General features: G+C 36.6%; 1 protein-coding gene across 1 annotated transcript; it reads left to right on the plus strand.

Moving 5' to 3' along the window:
• The first annotated feature begins 1484 nt into the window (after window positions 1-1484).
• Window positions 1485-10940, plus strand: LOC140142391 (uncharacterized). Its single transcript, XM_072164361.1, has 10 exons — window positions 1485-1898; window positions 3115-3253; window positions 3368-3652; window positions 3942-3971; window positions 4564-4836; window positions 5233-5597; window positions 6331-6469; window positions 7298-7582; window positions 7857-7886; window positions 10534-10940. Exons 1-10 carry the CDS (start codon window positions 1485-1487, stop codon window positions 10938-10940), a joined length of 2367 nt encoding a protein of 788 aa, XP_072020462.1.
• Window positions 10941-15029: the final 4089 nt, after the last annotated feature.

The following is a 15029-nucleotide window of genomic DNA, read 5'->3' on the forward strand; positions in this document are numbered from 1 at the left end:
TAAACGTTTTCTGACAACCTTTTATAACCTTTTGCGAACGATGTTGAAAACGTTTTGTGTTTGCTGGGTACCTAAACATCCATATGATAAGATGAATAAATGAATGAATGAATGAATGAATGAATGAATGAATGAATCAATCAATACATGAATGATTGGTTGATTGATTGATTGATTGATTGAATAAATAAATGAATGAATGAATGAATGAAAGAATGACTCTTTATATTATATGTTCCTTTTATTTCAATTATCAACTATATTGTATGTACTATTTCTGTAACCAGGTAACCTGAAGACTGCCAATATTAAAGCAGGTAAGGATTACCATTTTATCTGAGGAATGTAAAGGCACCTTTGTCGTAATTGAGAGAATTAAAATGTCCCATTTTAATTGAGGCAATGTATGACAAACGGTTAAAAGTTGCAAAAACTTCAGATGCAATTATCTCAAAACGAGTATAATATGGACAAATGAAAAATGTGAATAGTTATTATGTATATCATCGTATTACCATGAATCGCCCCGCCCAGGCTTATTATGGTATTTCACCTTGTGGTGAATAATTTCATAGTTTAATTGGGCTATGGAATGAGAAATACGGGGATGTGCAGAAGATTCGGTGTGCATTTTGAGCCATTTAGTCTTAGACTCTGGGTGCATTTTCAGTCATTTTGGTTTATCGATTGCCCTCAATTTCATGATATGTCAGCTTTACTGGCACTTTCAGGAATGCCAGTCAAAAGACTATTGCGGTAATTACGTCTAACACCTTCCCAGGCAAACTCCACTACTCTTTAAGATGGTAATTATCCCCGTTTCTTCTGTTTCTCTTTGTAGATTCTGAAATAGATAATTATGTCTGCGAACATGATACCTTTCACATTAAATGTGCCGATGGTCAAACGATCTCTGTTTCATTGGCGTTATATGGCCGTCAAAAATCCAATGTGTGTACCGATGGGCCCAATCTTCAAACAAATAACTGTGCCGCCGTTAATTCACTGGATGTTGTTAAAGAAAAAATGTGAGGGACGCAAAACATGTGACATCCAGGCAAGCAATGGTGTATTTGGTGATCCATGTAGAGGAACTTTCAAATATCTAGAGATAGAGTATTCATGTGAAGGTAAGGCAACAAATTTGAAGCTTCTTCTTCTGAAATGATGTTTTCTATGGGGTGAATCACTTCTGAATCGGTCAATGTATTTTAAATCTATGTTAATGTTTAAATGTCTAAACGATATGGGGGGAGTCAGGAATGTTGTACGCATATCCTTGGGTTTGGCTAGATCAAAAGTCCAGTTGCGAGATCCGCAATGTCCTAAAGCAGCCTTAATATAAGGAATTCTCGAGTAATAATATACTGTAGGTTAAGCCAAACGTTTGCGCAAATGAAGTCAGTCATATACGTTTAAGAGATTGACTTGTGGAAGAGGTGATGCATATTGTTTTGTTTTGTAAAATATCTAAATGACAAAAAATGACGAACACTTGTTGTTTCTTTGATTACTATCATATTGTGAAAAAACAAGCACGTGAAGTAGCTGAGGTCATAAACCCTCGAAGATTAGTAGCTTGCAAAGACCGTCTTGGATTAGAGGATGGTCAGATAAGTGATGCCCAAATCACAGCTTCCAGCGAATGGGCTAGTAACCACGGTGCTACCAATGCTCGTCTGAACCGTGTTGCGCAGGCAGGTACTACTGGAGCATGGAGCGCCAAGACCAATGACGGCAATCAATGGATCCAGGCAGCTCTTGGCCGCCCAACACGAGTTACTGGCGTGTTGATTCAAGGAAGGCCAGCCCATAGACAGTGGGTGACCAAATTCAAAGTTCAATCCAGTAATGACGGTGAAGAATGGACATTTGTTCAACAAGCAAATGGGGAATCGGTGAGTTTTTATCTTCATGTGTACTTGACGAACTGTGCGTGCGACTTATTCTTATTCTTATTGAGGAATAAGAATCGAAAGACGTGAATACGCGTTATAATGTGAGATATTTTATGGTGCCAAGAGCATGAAGAATCTATTAGCCATCCAACATGGATAACCCCTTGTCACTACAACTACGTGTATCAGTTATTTAGTCATGAATTGTACGCTTTCTATCTATTTAATCATTTATATACGTGTTTATATTTAGTTACTGAATTGTTTTTATAACAAAAAAACTTATTCTTAAGTAATATGCCCAGTACAATGATGAAGGCAAAACATATCCTACTTTATACTGTAAAATAACAAGCAAACCTTATAGTAAGATATTATATAAGTCATTCTTTTACTAATTCCCTCTCCCCTTTCTTGCTAAAGCTCTGTTTCTGCTGGTTCTTTCTGTCTTCTTTCGTAACGAGCCATCGTAGCCATATGATTTAGATCAGCTTGACCATTATTTGGTCACTAGGACCATTAATTAGCTGAGGGTACAAATGTCATACGACCAAGACGGGTCAAAAATAATCCGCAGGTCATATTAAGGGGAAAAAACGGTGATTTTCACTAAAAATGCTACTGAACTCGTATTACACAGCACAATGACGTTATTTGTACACATGTATCGGCTATAGCCAGTGTCTAACGTTTGTATAAAAATTGGGGTCAAAGGTCATATAGGCTAGAAATGTGATTTCTTGTGATTCTCACTAAAATGGTACTCCTTCGACACAACACAATGGCGGCAATTGCAAACATGCATTGCCTACAGCCAGTCTCTGAAAATTGTACAAAGAATTGGGGTAAAAGGTCATTTAGGGATCATTTCCGGTATGTTACCAAATACCTTCAAAAATAGTACAATGATGTCACTTGGTTACTAGAACCATTTACTAGTGGCACGAATGTCACGTCAACAACTCGAGGTCAAGGGGCATACAAAAGCCATTATGCCCAGAAATATAATTTCACGCGATTTTCAGTATTGGCATTTTCTAGATATGCATTGCAAATACCGTGGCATTTCGTTCATGCGAGGATCCTACCTTGTCATGTATGCAGTAATGGTTCCATTTTTAGAGATCATAGACAAATGGGTGTTGTGAAGGTTCCCGCTCATCGAGCGCAAATTACATCTAGTTCTTATTTATATTGAATTTATTCCTTGTAACAGATATTTGATGGAAACACAGACCAAACTACGGTTGTTACCAATTTGTTTCATACACCAGTTACTGCGTCGTACATCCGAATACTTCCTACAGAATGGAACAACCACATCAGCATGCGGTTTGAACTTCTTGGTTGTGAAGGTAAACAATGTTCTAGCTATAGCTTGGATATATATATTACGTTCCCAGGTAAATTCCACCGTACTCTTTAAGATGGTAATTATCCCCGTTTCTTGTTTCTGTTTCTCTTTTTAGATGCTGAAATAGATAATTATGTCTGTGAACATAGTAACTTTCATCTTGAATGTCCCACTGGTCAAAGGATTTCTGTTTCTTCCGCATTATATGGCCGTAAAACCTCCAATGTGTGTACCAAGGGACCCATCCGAACAGTTAACTGTGCTGCCGACAATTCACTGGATGTTGTTCGACAACGATGTGAGGGGCAAGAAACATGCGACATCCAGGCAAGCAATGGTGTATTTGGTGACCCATGTGGCGGGACTTTCAAATATCTGGAGATACAGTATTCGTGTGACGGTAAGAAAACTAATGTAGAGCTTTGATGCCCTATCGTTAGTTCACCAAACAGGGTGTCCCAAATAATTAGTACCCAACCAATGGACACTTTAGTTGTTATCTGTAGCATTTTACCTAAACATCCATATGATAAGATGAATAAATGAATGAATGAATGAATGAATAAATGAATGAATGAATGAATGAATGAATGAATGAATGAATGAATGAATGTATGTATGAATGATTCTTTATTATATTCCTTTTATTTCAATTATCAACTATATTGTATGTATTTTTTTGTAACCAGGTAACCTGAAGACTGCCAATATTAAAGCAGGTAAGGACTACCATTTTATCTGAGGGATGTAAAGGCACCTTTGTCGTAATTGGAAGAATTAAGACAACTTTATGACCACTCATTGGGTTTTTTTTTGTAAAATGTGGTCGCACATTTAAGCAAGTTGCGAACATCTCTGAATGCCCTTTAAATATCGGACCATTATGTCGAACTTTGCTCTGTTGACCTACAAACACAACAAATTTGGCTGATTCCATTTAGGATCAAGTTGGGACGTGTGTAAACATTATGCCAAAAAAAAATCAGGTTTGAAAAAAGTTAACCAATTTCATATTATAAGATCGCTCATCATGGCTTTAACCAACTAATTATTGAATATATTGGCAATGGTTGACCTATGTTGGGAAATGTAGCTTAGTCATTTCAGAAATATCGTTAATTTACGGTAAGTTTGAGCTATTCAGAATCGGATAATACCAAACTTGATATCAATTCGAGAATATGCATGACTTTTTTAGAGTAACCGCACACCCACATCACTTCCAACGTTAAAGGCCCCTACCAGGGAAAAACCCACCACTCCTTTTTAAAAGATAATAATTTTCTTGTTTAATATCGTTTCTCTCTTTAGATGACTACGTCTGTGAACATAGTAACTTTCATCTTGAATGTCCCACTGGTCAAAGGATTTCTGTTTCTTCCGCATTATATGGCCGTAAAACATCCCATGTGTGTACCAATGGACCCATCCGAACAGTTAACTGTGCTGCCGACAATTCACTGCATGTTGTTCAACAACGATGTGAGGGGCAAGAAACATGCGACATCCAGGCAAGCAATGGTGTATTCGGTGATCCATGTGGTGGGACTTTCAAATATCTGGAGATACAGTATTCGTGTGAAGGTAAGGCAAAACAGTTGAAGCTTCTTCTTCTGAAATGATGTTTCCTATGGGGTGAATCACTTCTGAATCGGTCAATGTATTTTAAATCTATGTTAATGTTTAAATGTCTAAACAATATGGGGGAGTCAGGAATGTTGTACGCTTACCCTTGGCTTTGGCTAGATCAAAAGTCCAGTTGCGATATCCGCAATGTCCTAAAGTGGCCTAAATATCAAGAATTTTTGAGTGATAATATACTATAGGTTAATAGCCACACGTTTGCGCAAATGAAGTCAGTCACATACGTGTAAGAGATTGACTTGTGGAAGAGGTGATGCATATTGTTACGTTTTGTAAAAAATCTAAATGACAAAAAATGACGAACACTTGTTGTTTCTTTCCATTACTATCATATAGTGAAAAACCAAGTAGCTGAGGTCATAAACCCTCGAAGATTAGTAGCTTGCAAAGACCGTCTCGGACTTGAGGATGGTCAGATAAGTGATGCCCAAATCACAGCTTCCAGCGAATGGGCTAGTAACCACGGTGCTACCAATGCTCGTCTGAACCGTGTTGCGCAGGCAGGTACTACTGGAGCATGGAGCGCCAGGACCAATGACGGCAATCAATGGATTCAGGCAGCTTTTGGACGCCCAACACGAGTTACTGGCGTGTTGATTCAAGGAAGGCCAGCCCATAGACAGTGGGTGACCAAATTCAAAGTTCAATCCAGTGATGACGGTGAAGAATGGACATTTGTTCAACAAGCAAATGGGGAATCGGTGAGTTTTTACCTTCATGTGTACTTGACAAACTGTGCGTGCGACTTATTCTTCTTCTTGTTGAGGAATAAGAACAGAAAGACGTGAATACGCGTTATAATGTGAGATATTGTACGGTGCCAAGAGCATGAAGAATCTATTAGACTATTTTAAAAGTAACCATCCATCATGGATAACCCCTTGTCACTACAACTACGTGTATCAGTAATTTAGTCATGAATTGTACGCTTTCTATCTATTTAATCATTTATGTACGTGTTTATATTTAGTTACTAGATTTTTTTGAAACAAAAAACTTATTCTTAAGTAATATGCCCAGTACAATGATGAAGGCAATACATATCTTACTTTACACTGTAAAATAACAAATTAATCTTGAGTAAGATATAATATAAGTCTTTTTTACTAATCCCCCTCATTTCTTGCTAAAATCGTTGTCACTGGCACTGTCACGTCAACACCTTGTGGTCAAAGGGCATACAAAAGCCATTATGCCCAGAAATATAATTTCAATCGAATTTCTGTAAAGAATGGTAATTTCTAGGTATGCGTTGCAAATACCGTGCCATTTCGTTCATGCGAGGATCCTACCTTGTCATGCATGTCATGTATGCAGTAATGAATCCCATTTTAGAGAACATAATTATACAAAATAGGTGTTGTGGAGGGTCCCGCTCATCGAGCGCAAATCACATCTAGTTCTTATTTATATTGACATCATTCCTTGTCACAGATATTTGATGGAAACACAGACCAAACTACGGTTGTCACCAATTTTTTTCATACACCAGTTACAGCATCGTACATCCGAATACTTCCTACAGAATGGAACAACCACATCAGCATGCGGTTTGAACTTCTTGGTTGTGAAGGTAAACAATGTTCTAGCTATAGCGCTAGCTTACGGTTAAATACCATTAATTATCTATTACACGGTTTTCAATCCCGGGTTTCAATGGGAAAATGACTAATTTCGAGCGGAATTTTCTCATATTCAGAACTCTCACGCTACCAACATCAGGTAAAACTAGATGATTTGGATGCTAAATGATCAAAAACTCAACATAGTTTGACCTTAAACTTTTTTGTTTTAACGCACTGAACCGTAAACACCTTAAAATGGCAGTGCGCCCTCGAAGCTAAAAGTTACAATTAGGTAGGGCGAATATTTACAAAAAACCGATGCAGTGCGGATGAATTTTGGTAATATTATATCCAACAGAAATGTCATATAATGAGAGAAAACTTACCATTTCGATGCATCAAAACCAAAAATGTACTTTTTTGGCTATCTAACTTGACCAATTTCAGTGATTTTAAAGCAGTCTTTTCAGATGCCACACAAACAAATAATTCATCGTCGTATTACCATGAATCGCCCCGCCCAGGCTTTTTATGGTATTTCACCTTGTGGTGAATAATTTCATAATTTAACTGGGCTATGGAAATGAGAGATACGGGGATGTGCAGAAGATTCGGTGTGCATTTTGAGCCATTTAGTTTAGACTCAGGGTGCATTTTCAGTCATTTTGGTTTATTGATTGCCCTCAATTTCATGATATGTCAGCTTTACTGGCACTTTTAGGGATGCCAGTCAAAAGACTATTGCAGTAATTACGTCCAACACCTTCTCAGGCAAACTCCACTACTCTTTTAAGATGGTAATTATCCCCGTTTTTTGTTTCTGTTTCTCTTTTTAGATGCTGAAATAGATAATTATGTCTGTGAACATAGCAACTTTCATCTTGAATGTCCCACTGGTCAAAAGATTGCTGTTTCTTCTGCATTATATGGCCGTAAAACATCCCATGTGTGTACCAATGGACCCATCCGAACAGTTAACTGTGCTGCCGACAATTCACTGGATGTTGTTCGACAACGATGTGAGGGGCAAGAAAAATGTGACATCCAGGCAAGCAATGGTGTATTCGGTGATCCATGTGGTGGGACTTTCAAATATCTGGAGATAGAGTATTCGTGTGAAGGTAAGAAAACTAATGTGGAGCTTTGATGCCCTATTGTTAGTTCAGGGTGTCCCAAATAATTAATACCCAACCACTAGACACTTTAATTGGTATCTGTAGCCTTTTATTTAAACATCCATATGATAAGATGAATGAATAAATGAATGTCTGAATGAATAAATAAATGAATGAATTAATGCATGAATGATTGGTTGATTGATTGATTGATCTTTATATTATATGTTCCTTTTATTTCAATTATCAACTATATTATATGTACTATTTCTGTAACCAGGTAACCTGAAGACTGCCAATATTAAAGCAGGTAAGGATTACCATTTTATCTGAGGGATATAAAGGCACCTTTGTCGTAATTGAGAGAATTAAGACAATTTTATGATCAAACTTTATATCAGTGATATATGTCACTATGTCGTAAATATGTGACATACACCACTATTTTGGTATATCGCGGCTGTGTGGCCAATATCGATATGAATTCAACTATTATTCGACATACTGGCGTATCACGTGTCCTATGTCAATTTTGAATGGAGAATAAGTTTTCAAAAAATTTGACATACTGGGGTATAAGTTTAATGAATAATTACAATTAATTGGTGAATGACAACAATTTATTTTATACATTAAACAGTAGACTTCGGTTGTATATATAAATGCGCATTTATAAATGCGCACGTGACCAGATGGCCAGCGCCATATTTGCATTACATCACTGTCAATCACTGAAATGGCGACCATTGAAGGAGTGGCTACAGTTGTGACCTTGTTTCGTGGCTAGCACTGGCAAGGAACATTGGCTGGAGGTTCGATGCTATAAATTTGCAAGGATAAATCATGGATATCGAAGGATCATGATGATTGCACAGCACCCCCCCCCCTCATGTACAAACATAACTAATGTTTATTTCTTTATTTATTTATTTATTTATTTATTTATTTATTTATTTATTTATTTATTTATTTAATATTATTTATGTACTTAGGCGACGAAAAACGAACAATTTTGAGCAAATTGGGAAACAAATTTTTCCTGTACAAATGAATGCCGACCCCAAATTTCGGAAATTTCAGGATAATTTTTTTGGTATTTTCTCAAATTGAAATTTATTTACAGATTTTTTTGATTTTTTGGGTTATTTAAAAAAATTGAAAACAATACCAACCGAACGACGCGACCGACCCTACTTGAAAGGTCCGTCCGTCCGTAGAACAGGGTTTCTTTTTTTCTCGCCTTATAATTTTATAAATATTATTTGCCCCCCCCCCCTTCCCCCAAAACCACCCCTCCCCCTTTTACACTCATAAATTAATTGTTTTTTTGCTAACTTTCCCCTTCCGTGTAAAGTAAAACTTTATAAGCCGGTTGAATCAAACTTAACAAAATTGACGTATACAATTACAATATAATACCATGACAATAATGTGTATGACGAGATCTAACTTACTAGCTGAATAAACCTCAAACCATGCATCACACATGATGCAGTCATGTCTACAGTAGAATTCATCTCGACCTTTGCAGGACTTAACCCCATTAAAAGCTATTAAACCAAGATAACACTCATTGAAACAGCTCAACTGATTAAATCGGATCTTCTCTGGTTGTGCACAAGTGACTGTTTTCATGTGCGATATCGCAATAAAGCTGGTATTCATAGCTTCAGTTGGGTAACCGATTATAAAGGAAACGAAAGGAAACAATGTTATGTGTGGCTTTGTTCACGAAATCAGACAATGGCGTGCTTTTTGTAAACCAGCATTCTTGAAAATGAGCAACATAATGATTTTTGACTTAACACGGTTTGGAAATAATTTCTTCATATTTTTGGTGTTATCTGTCGTTTACATGTCCTTCCTAAAACACAAAAGTACGACCCTCTCCAAACACCTAAATTAGCTAAAAATTTACGACATGTTACAAAACTATATTGTCTAGAATTTTAGAAGAGTACTTTTAATATTGGCCGGTTATTTTTCACACAGCGACGTTAACTAGGCAATGTACTATTACCTGTAACATTAACTAAAACACCAAAGTACGAATATTTCCAAACATCTAAATTAGCTAAAATTTAGGACATGTTAAAAAACTATATTTTCTAGAACTTTAGAAGAGTACTTTTAATATTGGCCGGTTATTTTTCACACAGCGACGTTAACTAGTCATATCCCCATACTGTTAACGTAGGGCTATTTGTAAAGGTCACGCGTCAATGGGAAAGAGCACTGTGTATTGTGTATAGGAAAACGGACAGTAACTGCAGTATGATACGTGATTGTACGTCAAATTGTCATTATAACGTATGAGCGTGATGTATAGTGTACGAGTTTTCCTCAACATCTTCCAGCCGGGATGATTAGATCATGTACAGTCATCTACGTGTTTATACTCTATATTGTACGTCAACATGGTCAAAGGGTGTACAGATCACCGATTTAGCATGGGGGACACAAAATGGTGCTTAAAAACACATTTTGAATTAGTTTGTTGTCAATTTTTGATGTGAGCATCTGTGATGTGAGCGAGCGAATGAGTAAGTTAGGGTTGAGGAGGTCGGGCGGGGACATCTAGCCTATTATTGTTCGAGAGGGTCATTATTCCGAAAAGTGCTAAAGTTATATAGTTTCGTCAATTGACGTTAACATTAAGAGTTAAAATTAGGGTCAGGGTTATTGTTCAGTGGCGGCACTACGGGGGGGTATTTATCGTGACTCCCAAATAAATAAATCCACATGACCCATTCCTTCCGAAAACATGACAGCCCCCTAAGTTCCCTATCATCACGTGCAAAAATTATGAAATAACATCATCGGCAGCTACTCAGTTCTGACCTTAATGCCAGTAAGAATCACATTTCGTCATCAAAATCAGCACCCCCCAATTAAATCCTGCGTACGGGTCTGATGCTATGTGCATATTCTTATATATTATTAACTATTACTAGTAGCTTGCAAAGACCGTCTCGGACTAGAGAGTGGTGAGATAAGTGACGACCAAATTACAGCTTCAAGCGAATGGGCTAGTAATCACGGTGCTACCAATGCTCGTCTGAACCGTGTTGCACAAGCAGGTACTACTGGAGCATGGAGTGCCAGGACCAATGACGGCAATCAATGGATCCAGGCAGCTCTTGGCCGCCCAACACGTGTTACTGGCGTGTTGATTCAAGGAAGGCCAGCCCATAGACAGTGGGTGACCAAATTCAAAGTTCAATCCAGTGATGACGGTGAAGAATGGATATTTGTTCAACAAGCAAATGGGGAATCGGTGAGTTTTTATCTTCATGTGTACTTGACGAATTGTGCGTGTGCCTTATTCTTCTTCTTATTGAGGAATAAGAACAGAAAGAAGTGAATACGCGTTATCATGTGAGATATTTTACGGTGCCAAGAACATGAAGAATCTATTTTAAAAGTAACCATCCAACATGGATAACCCCATGTCACTACAACAACGTGTATCAATTATTTAGTCATGAATGGTACGCTTTATATATATTTAATCATTTATGTACGTGTTTATATTTAGTAACTAGATATTTTTTAAACAAAAAACTTATTCTTAAGTAATATGCCCAGTACAATGATGAAGGCAAAACATATCTTACTTTACACTGTAAAATAACAAACTAACCTTGAGTAAGGTATAATATAAGTACTTTTTTACTAATCCCCCCATTTCTTGCTAAAACCATTTACTTGTGGCACAAATGTCATGTCAACAACTCGAGGTCAAATGGCATACAAAAGCCATTATGCCCAGAAATATAATTTCACGCAATTTTCTTTAAAGAATGCTATTTTTTTGATATGCATTGCAAATACCGTGACATTTCGTTCATGACAGGATCCTACCTTGTCATGTATGCAGTAATCAGTCCCAATTTTAGAGAACATAGACAAATAGGTGTTGTGGAAGGTCCCGCTAGCTCATCGAGCGCAAATTACATCTAGTTCTTATTTATATTGAATTCATTCCTTGTAACAGATATTTGATGGAAACACAGACCAAACTACGGTTGTCACCAACTTTTTTCATACACCAGTTACAGCGTCGTACATCCGAATACTCCCTACAGAATGGAACAACCACATCAGCATGCGGTTTGAACTTCTTGGTTGTGAAGGTAAACAATGTTCTAGAAACAGCGCTAGCTATTGTTTAAAATACCATTAATTATCTATTACACGGTTTTCAATCCCGGGTTTCAATGGGAAAATGACTAATTTCGAGCGGAATTTTCTCATATTCAGAACTCTCACGCTACCAACATCAGGTAAAACTAGATGATTTAGATGCTAAATGATCAAAACCTCAACATAGTTTGACCTTAGACTTTTTTGTTTTAACGCACTGAACCGTAAACACCTTAAAATGGCAGTGCGCCCTCGAAGCTAAAAGTTACAATTAGGTAGGGCGAATATTTACAATACACCGATGCCGTGCGGATGAATTTTGGTAATATTATATCCAACAGAAATGTCATATAATGAGAGAAAACTTACCATTTAGAAGCATCAAAACCAAAAATGTACTTTTTTGGCTATCTAACTTGACCAATTTCAGGGATTTTAAAGCAGTCTTTTCAGATGCCACACAAAAAAATAATTCATCGTCGTATTACCATGAATCGCCCCGCCCAGGCTTATTATGGTATTGCACCTTGTGGTGAATAATTTCATAATTTAACTGGGCTATGGAAATGAGAGATACGGGGATGTGCAGAAGATTCGGTGTGCATTTTGAGCCATTTAGTTTAGACTCGGGGTGCATTTTCAGTCATTTTGGTTTATTGATTGCCCTCAATTTCATGATATGTCAGCTTTACTGGCACTTTTAGGGATGCCAGTCAAAAGACTATTGCAGTAATTACGTCCAACACCTTCCCAGGCAAACTCCACTACTCTTTTAAGGTGGTAATTATCCCCGTTTTTTGTTTCTGTTTCTCTTTTTAGATGCTGAAATAGATAATTATGTCTGTGAACATAGCAACTTTCATCTTGAATGTCCCACTGGTCAAAAGATTGCTGTTTCTTCTTCATTATATGGCCGTAAAACATCCCATGTGTGTACCAATGGACCCATCCGAACAGTTAACTGTGCTGCCGACAATTCACTGGATGTTGTTCGACAACGATGTGAGGGGCAAGAAACATGTGACATCCAGGCAAGCAATGGTGTATTCGGTGATCCATGTGGTGGGACTTTCAAATATCTGGAGATAGAGTATTCGTGTGAAGGTAAGAAAAAACCTAATGTAGAGCTTTGGTGCACTATTGTTAGTTCAGGGTGTCCCAAATAATAAATACCCAACCACTAGACACATTAATTGGTATCTGTAGCCATTTCCTTAAAGATCTACACGATAAGATGAATGAATGAATGAATGAATGAATGAATCAGGGTGTCCCAAATAATTAATACCCAACCACTAGACACATTAATTGGTATCTGTAGCCTTTTATTTAAACATCCATATGATAAAATGAATGAATAAATGAATGTCCGAATGAATAAATGAATTAATGAATTAATGCATGAATGATTGGTTGATTAATTGATTGATTGAATGAATGAATGAATGAATGAATGAACGAACGAATGAAAGAATGACTCTTTATATTATATGTTCCTTTTATTTCAATTATCAATTGTTATAAGTAAAAGGCTACAGATAACAATCCATAAAAATATCCATATGATAAGATCAATGAATGAGTGAATGAATGAATGAATGAATGAATGAACGAATAAAAGAATAAAATAAGATGAATGAATCAATCAATGCATGAATGATTGGTTGATTGATTGATTGATTGATTGATTGATTGATTGATTGATTGAATAAATAAATGAATGAATGAATGAATGAATTAATGAATGAACGAATGAATGAATGAATGAAAGAATGACTCTTTATATTATATGTTCCTTTTATTCCAATTATCAACTATATTATATGTACTATTTCTGTAACCAGGTAACCTGAAGAATGCCAATATTAAAGCAGGTAAGGATTACCATTTTATCTGAGGAATGTATAGGCACCTTTGTCGTAATTGAGAGAATTAAGACAATTTTATGATCAAACTTTATATCAGTGACATATGCCACTATGTCGTAAATATGTGACATACGCCACTATTTTGGTATATCGCGGCTGTGTGGCCAATATCGATATGAATTCAACTATTATTCGACATACTGGCGTATCATGTGTCCTATGTCAATTTTGAATGGAGAATAATTTTTCAAAAAATTTGACATACTGGCGTATACGTTTAATGAATAATTACAATTAATTGGTGAATGACAACAATTTATTTTATACATTAAATGTAACCTAAATATTTATATTTTCATATCTATTCAAGAAAATGGGACATTTCTAATTGAGGCAATGTATGACAAACGGTTAAAAGTTGCAAAAACTTCAGATGCAATTATCTCAAAACGAGTATAATATGGACAAATGAAAAATGTGAATAGTTATTATGTACATCATCGTATTACCATGAATCGCTCGCCCAGGTTTATTATGGTATTTCACCTTGTGGTGAATAATTTCATAATTTAACTGGGCTATGCACTGGAAATGAGAGATACGTGGATGCGCAGAAGATTCGGTGTGCATTTTGAGCCATTCGGTTTAGACTCGGGGTGCATTTTCAGTCATTTATTGATTGCCCTCGATTTCATGATATGTCAGCTTTACTGGCACTTTCGGGGATGCCAGTCAAAAGACTATTGCGGTAATTACGTCTAACACATTCCCAGGCAAACTCCACTACTCTTTAAGATGGTAATTATCCCCGTTTCTTGTTTCTGTTTGTTCCTCTTTTTAGATGCTGAAATAGATAATTATGTCTGTGAACATAGTAACTTTCATCTTGAATGTCCCACTGGTCAAAAGATTTCTATTTCTTCCGCATTATATGGCCGTAAAACCTCCAATGTGTGTACCAATGGACCCATCCGAACAGTTAACTGTGCTGCCGACAATTCACTGGATGTTGTTCGACAACGATGTGAGGGGCAAGGAACATGTGACATCCAGGCAAGCAATGGTGTATTCGGTGATCCATGTGGTGGGACTTTCAAATATCTGGAGATAGAGTATTCGTGTGAAGGTAAGAAAACTAATGTAGAGCTTTGATGCCCTATCGTTAGTTCAGGGTGTCCCAAATAATTAGTACCCAACCACTAGATACTTTAATTGGTATCTAGTAGCCTTTTACCTAAACATCCATATGATAAGATGAATAAATGAATGAAGGAATGAATGAATGAATCAATCAATCAATCAATGCATGAATGATTGGTTGATTGATTGATTGATTGATTGATTGATTGATTGATTGATTGATTGAATAAATAAATGAATGAATGAATGAACGAATGAATGAACGAATGAAAGAATGACTCTTTATATTATATGTTCCT

This window comes from Amphiura filiformis, chromosome 20, assembly GCF_039555335.1.
Source record: "Amphiura filiformis chromosome 20, Afil_fr2py, whole genome shotgun sequence".
In the NCBI taxonomy this organism is placed as follows: domain Eukaryota; kingdom Metazoa; phylum Echinodermata; class Ophiuroidea; order Amphilepidida; family Amphiuridae; genus Amphiura; species Amphiura filiformis.

Bases quoted from the DNA above. Each gene is read 5' to 3' on its own strand.
- LOC140142391 (XM_072164361.1), top strand. From the start codon at position 1,485: ATGACGAACACTTGTTGTTTCTTTGATTACTATCATATTGTGAAAAAA. The intron at 4,837-5,232 runs GTAAGGCAAAAC...ACTATCATATAG, and splicing joins GATACAGTATTCGTGTGAAG to TGAAAAACCAAGTAGCTGAG. The intron at 7,887-10,533 runs GTAAGGATTACC...TATTACTAGTAG, and splicing joins GACTGCCAATATTAAAGCAG to CTTGCAAAGACCGTCTCGGA.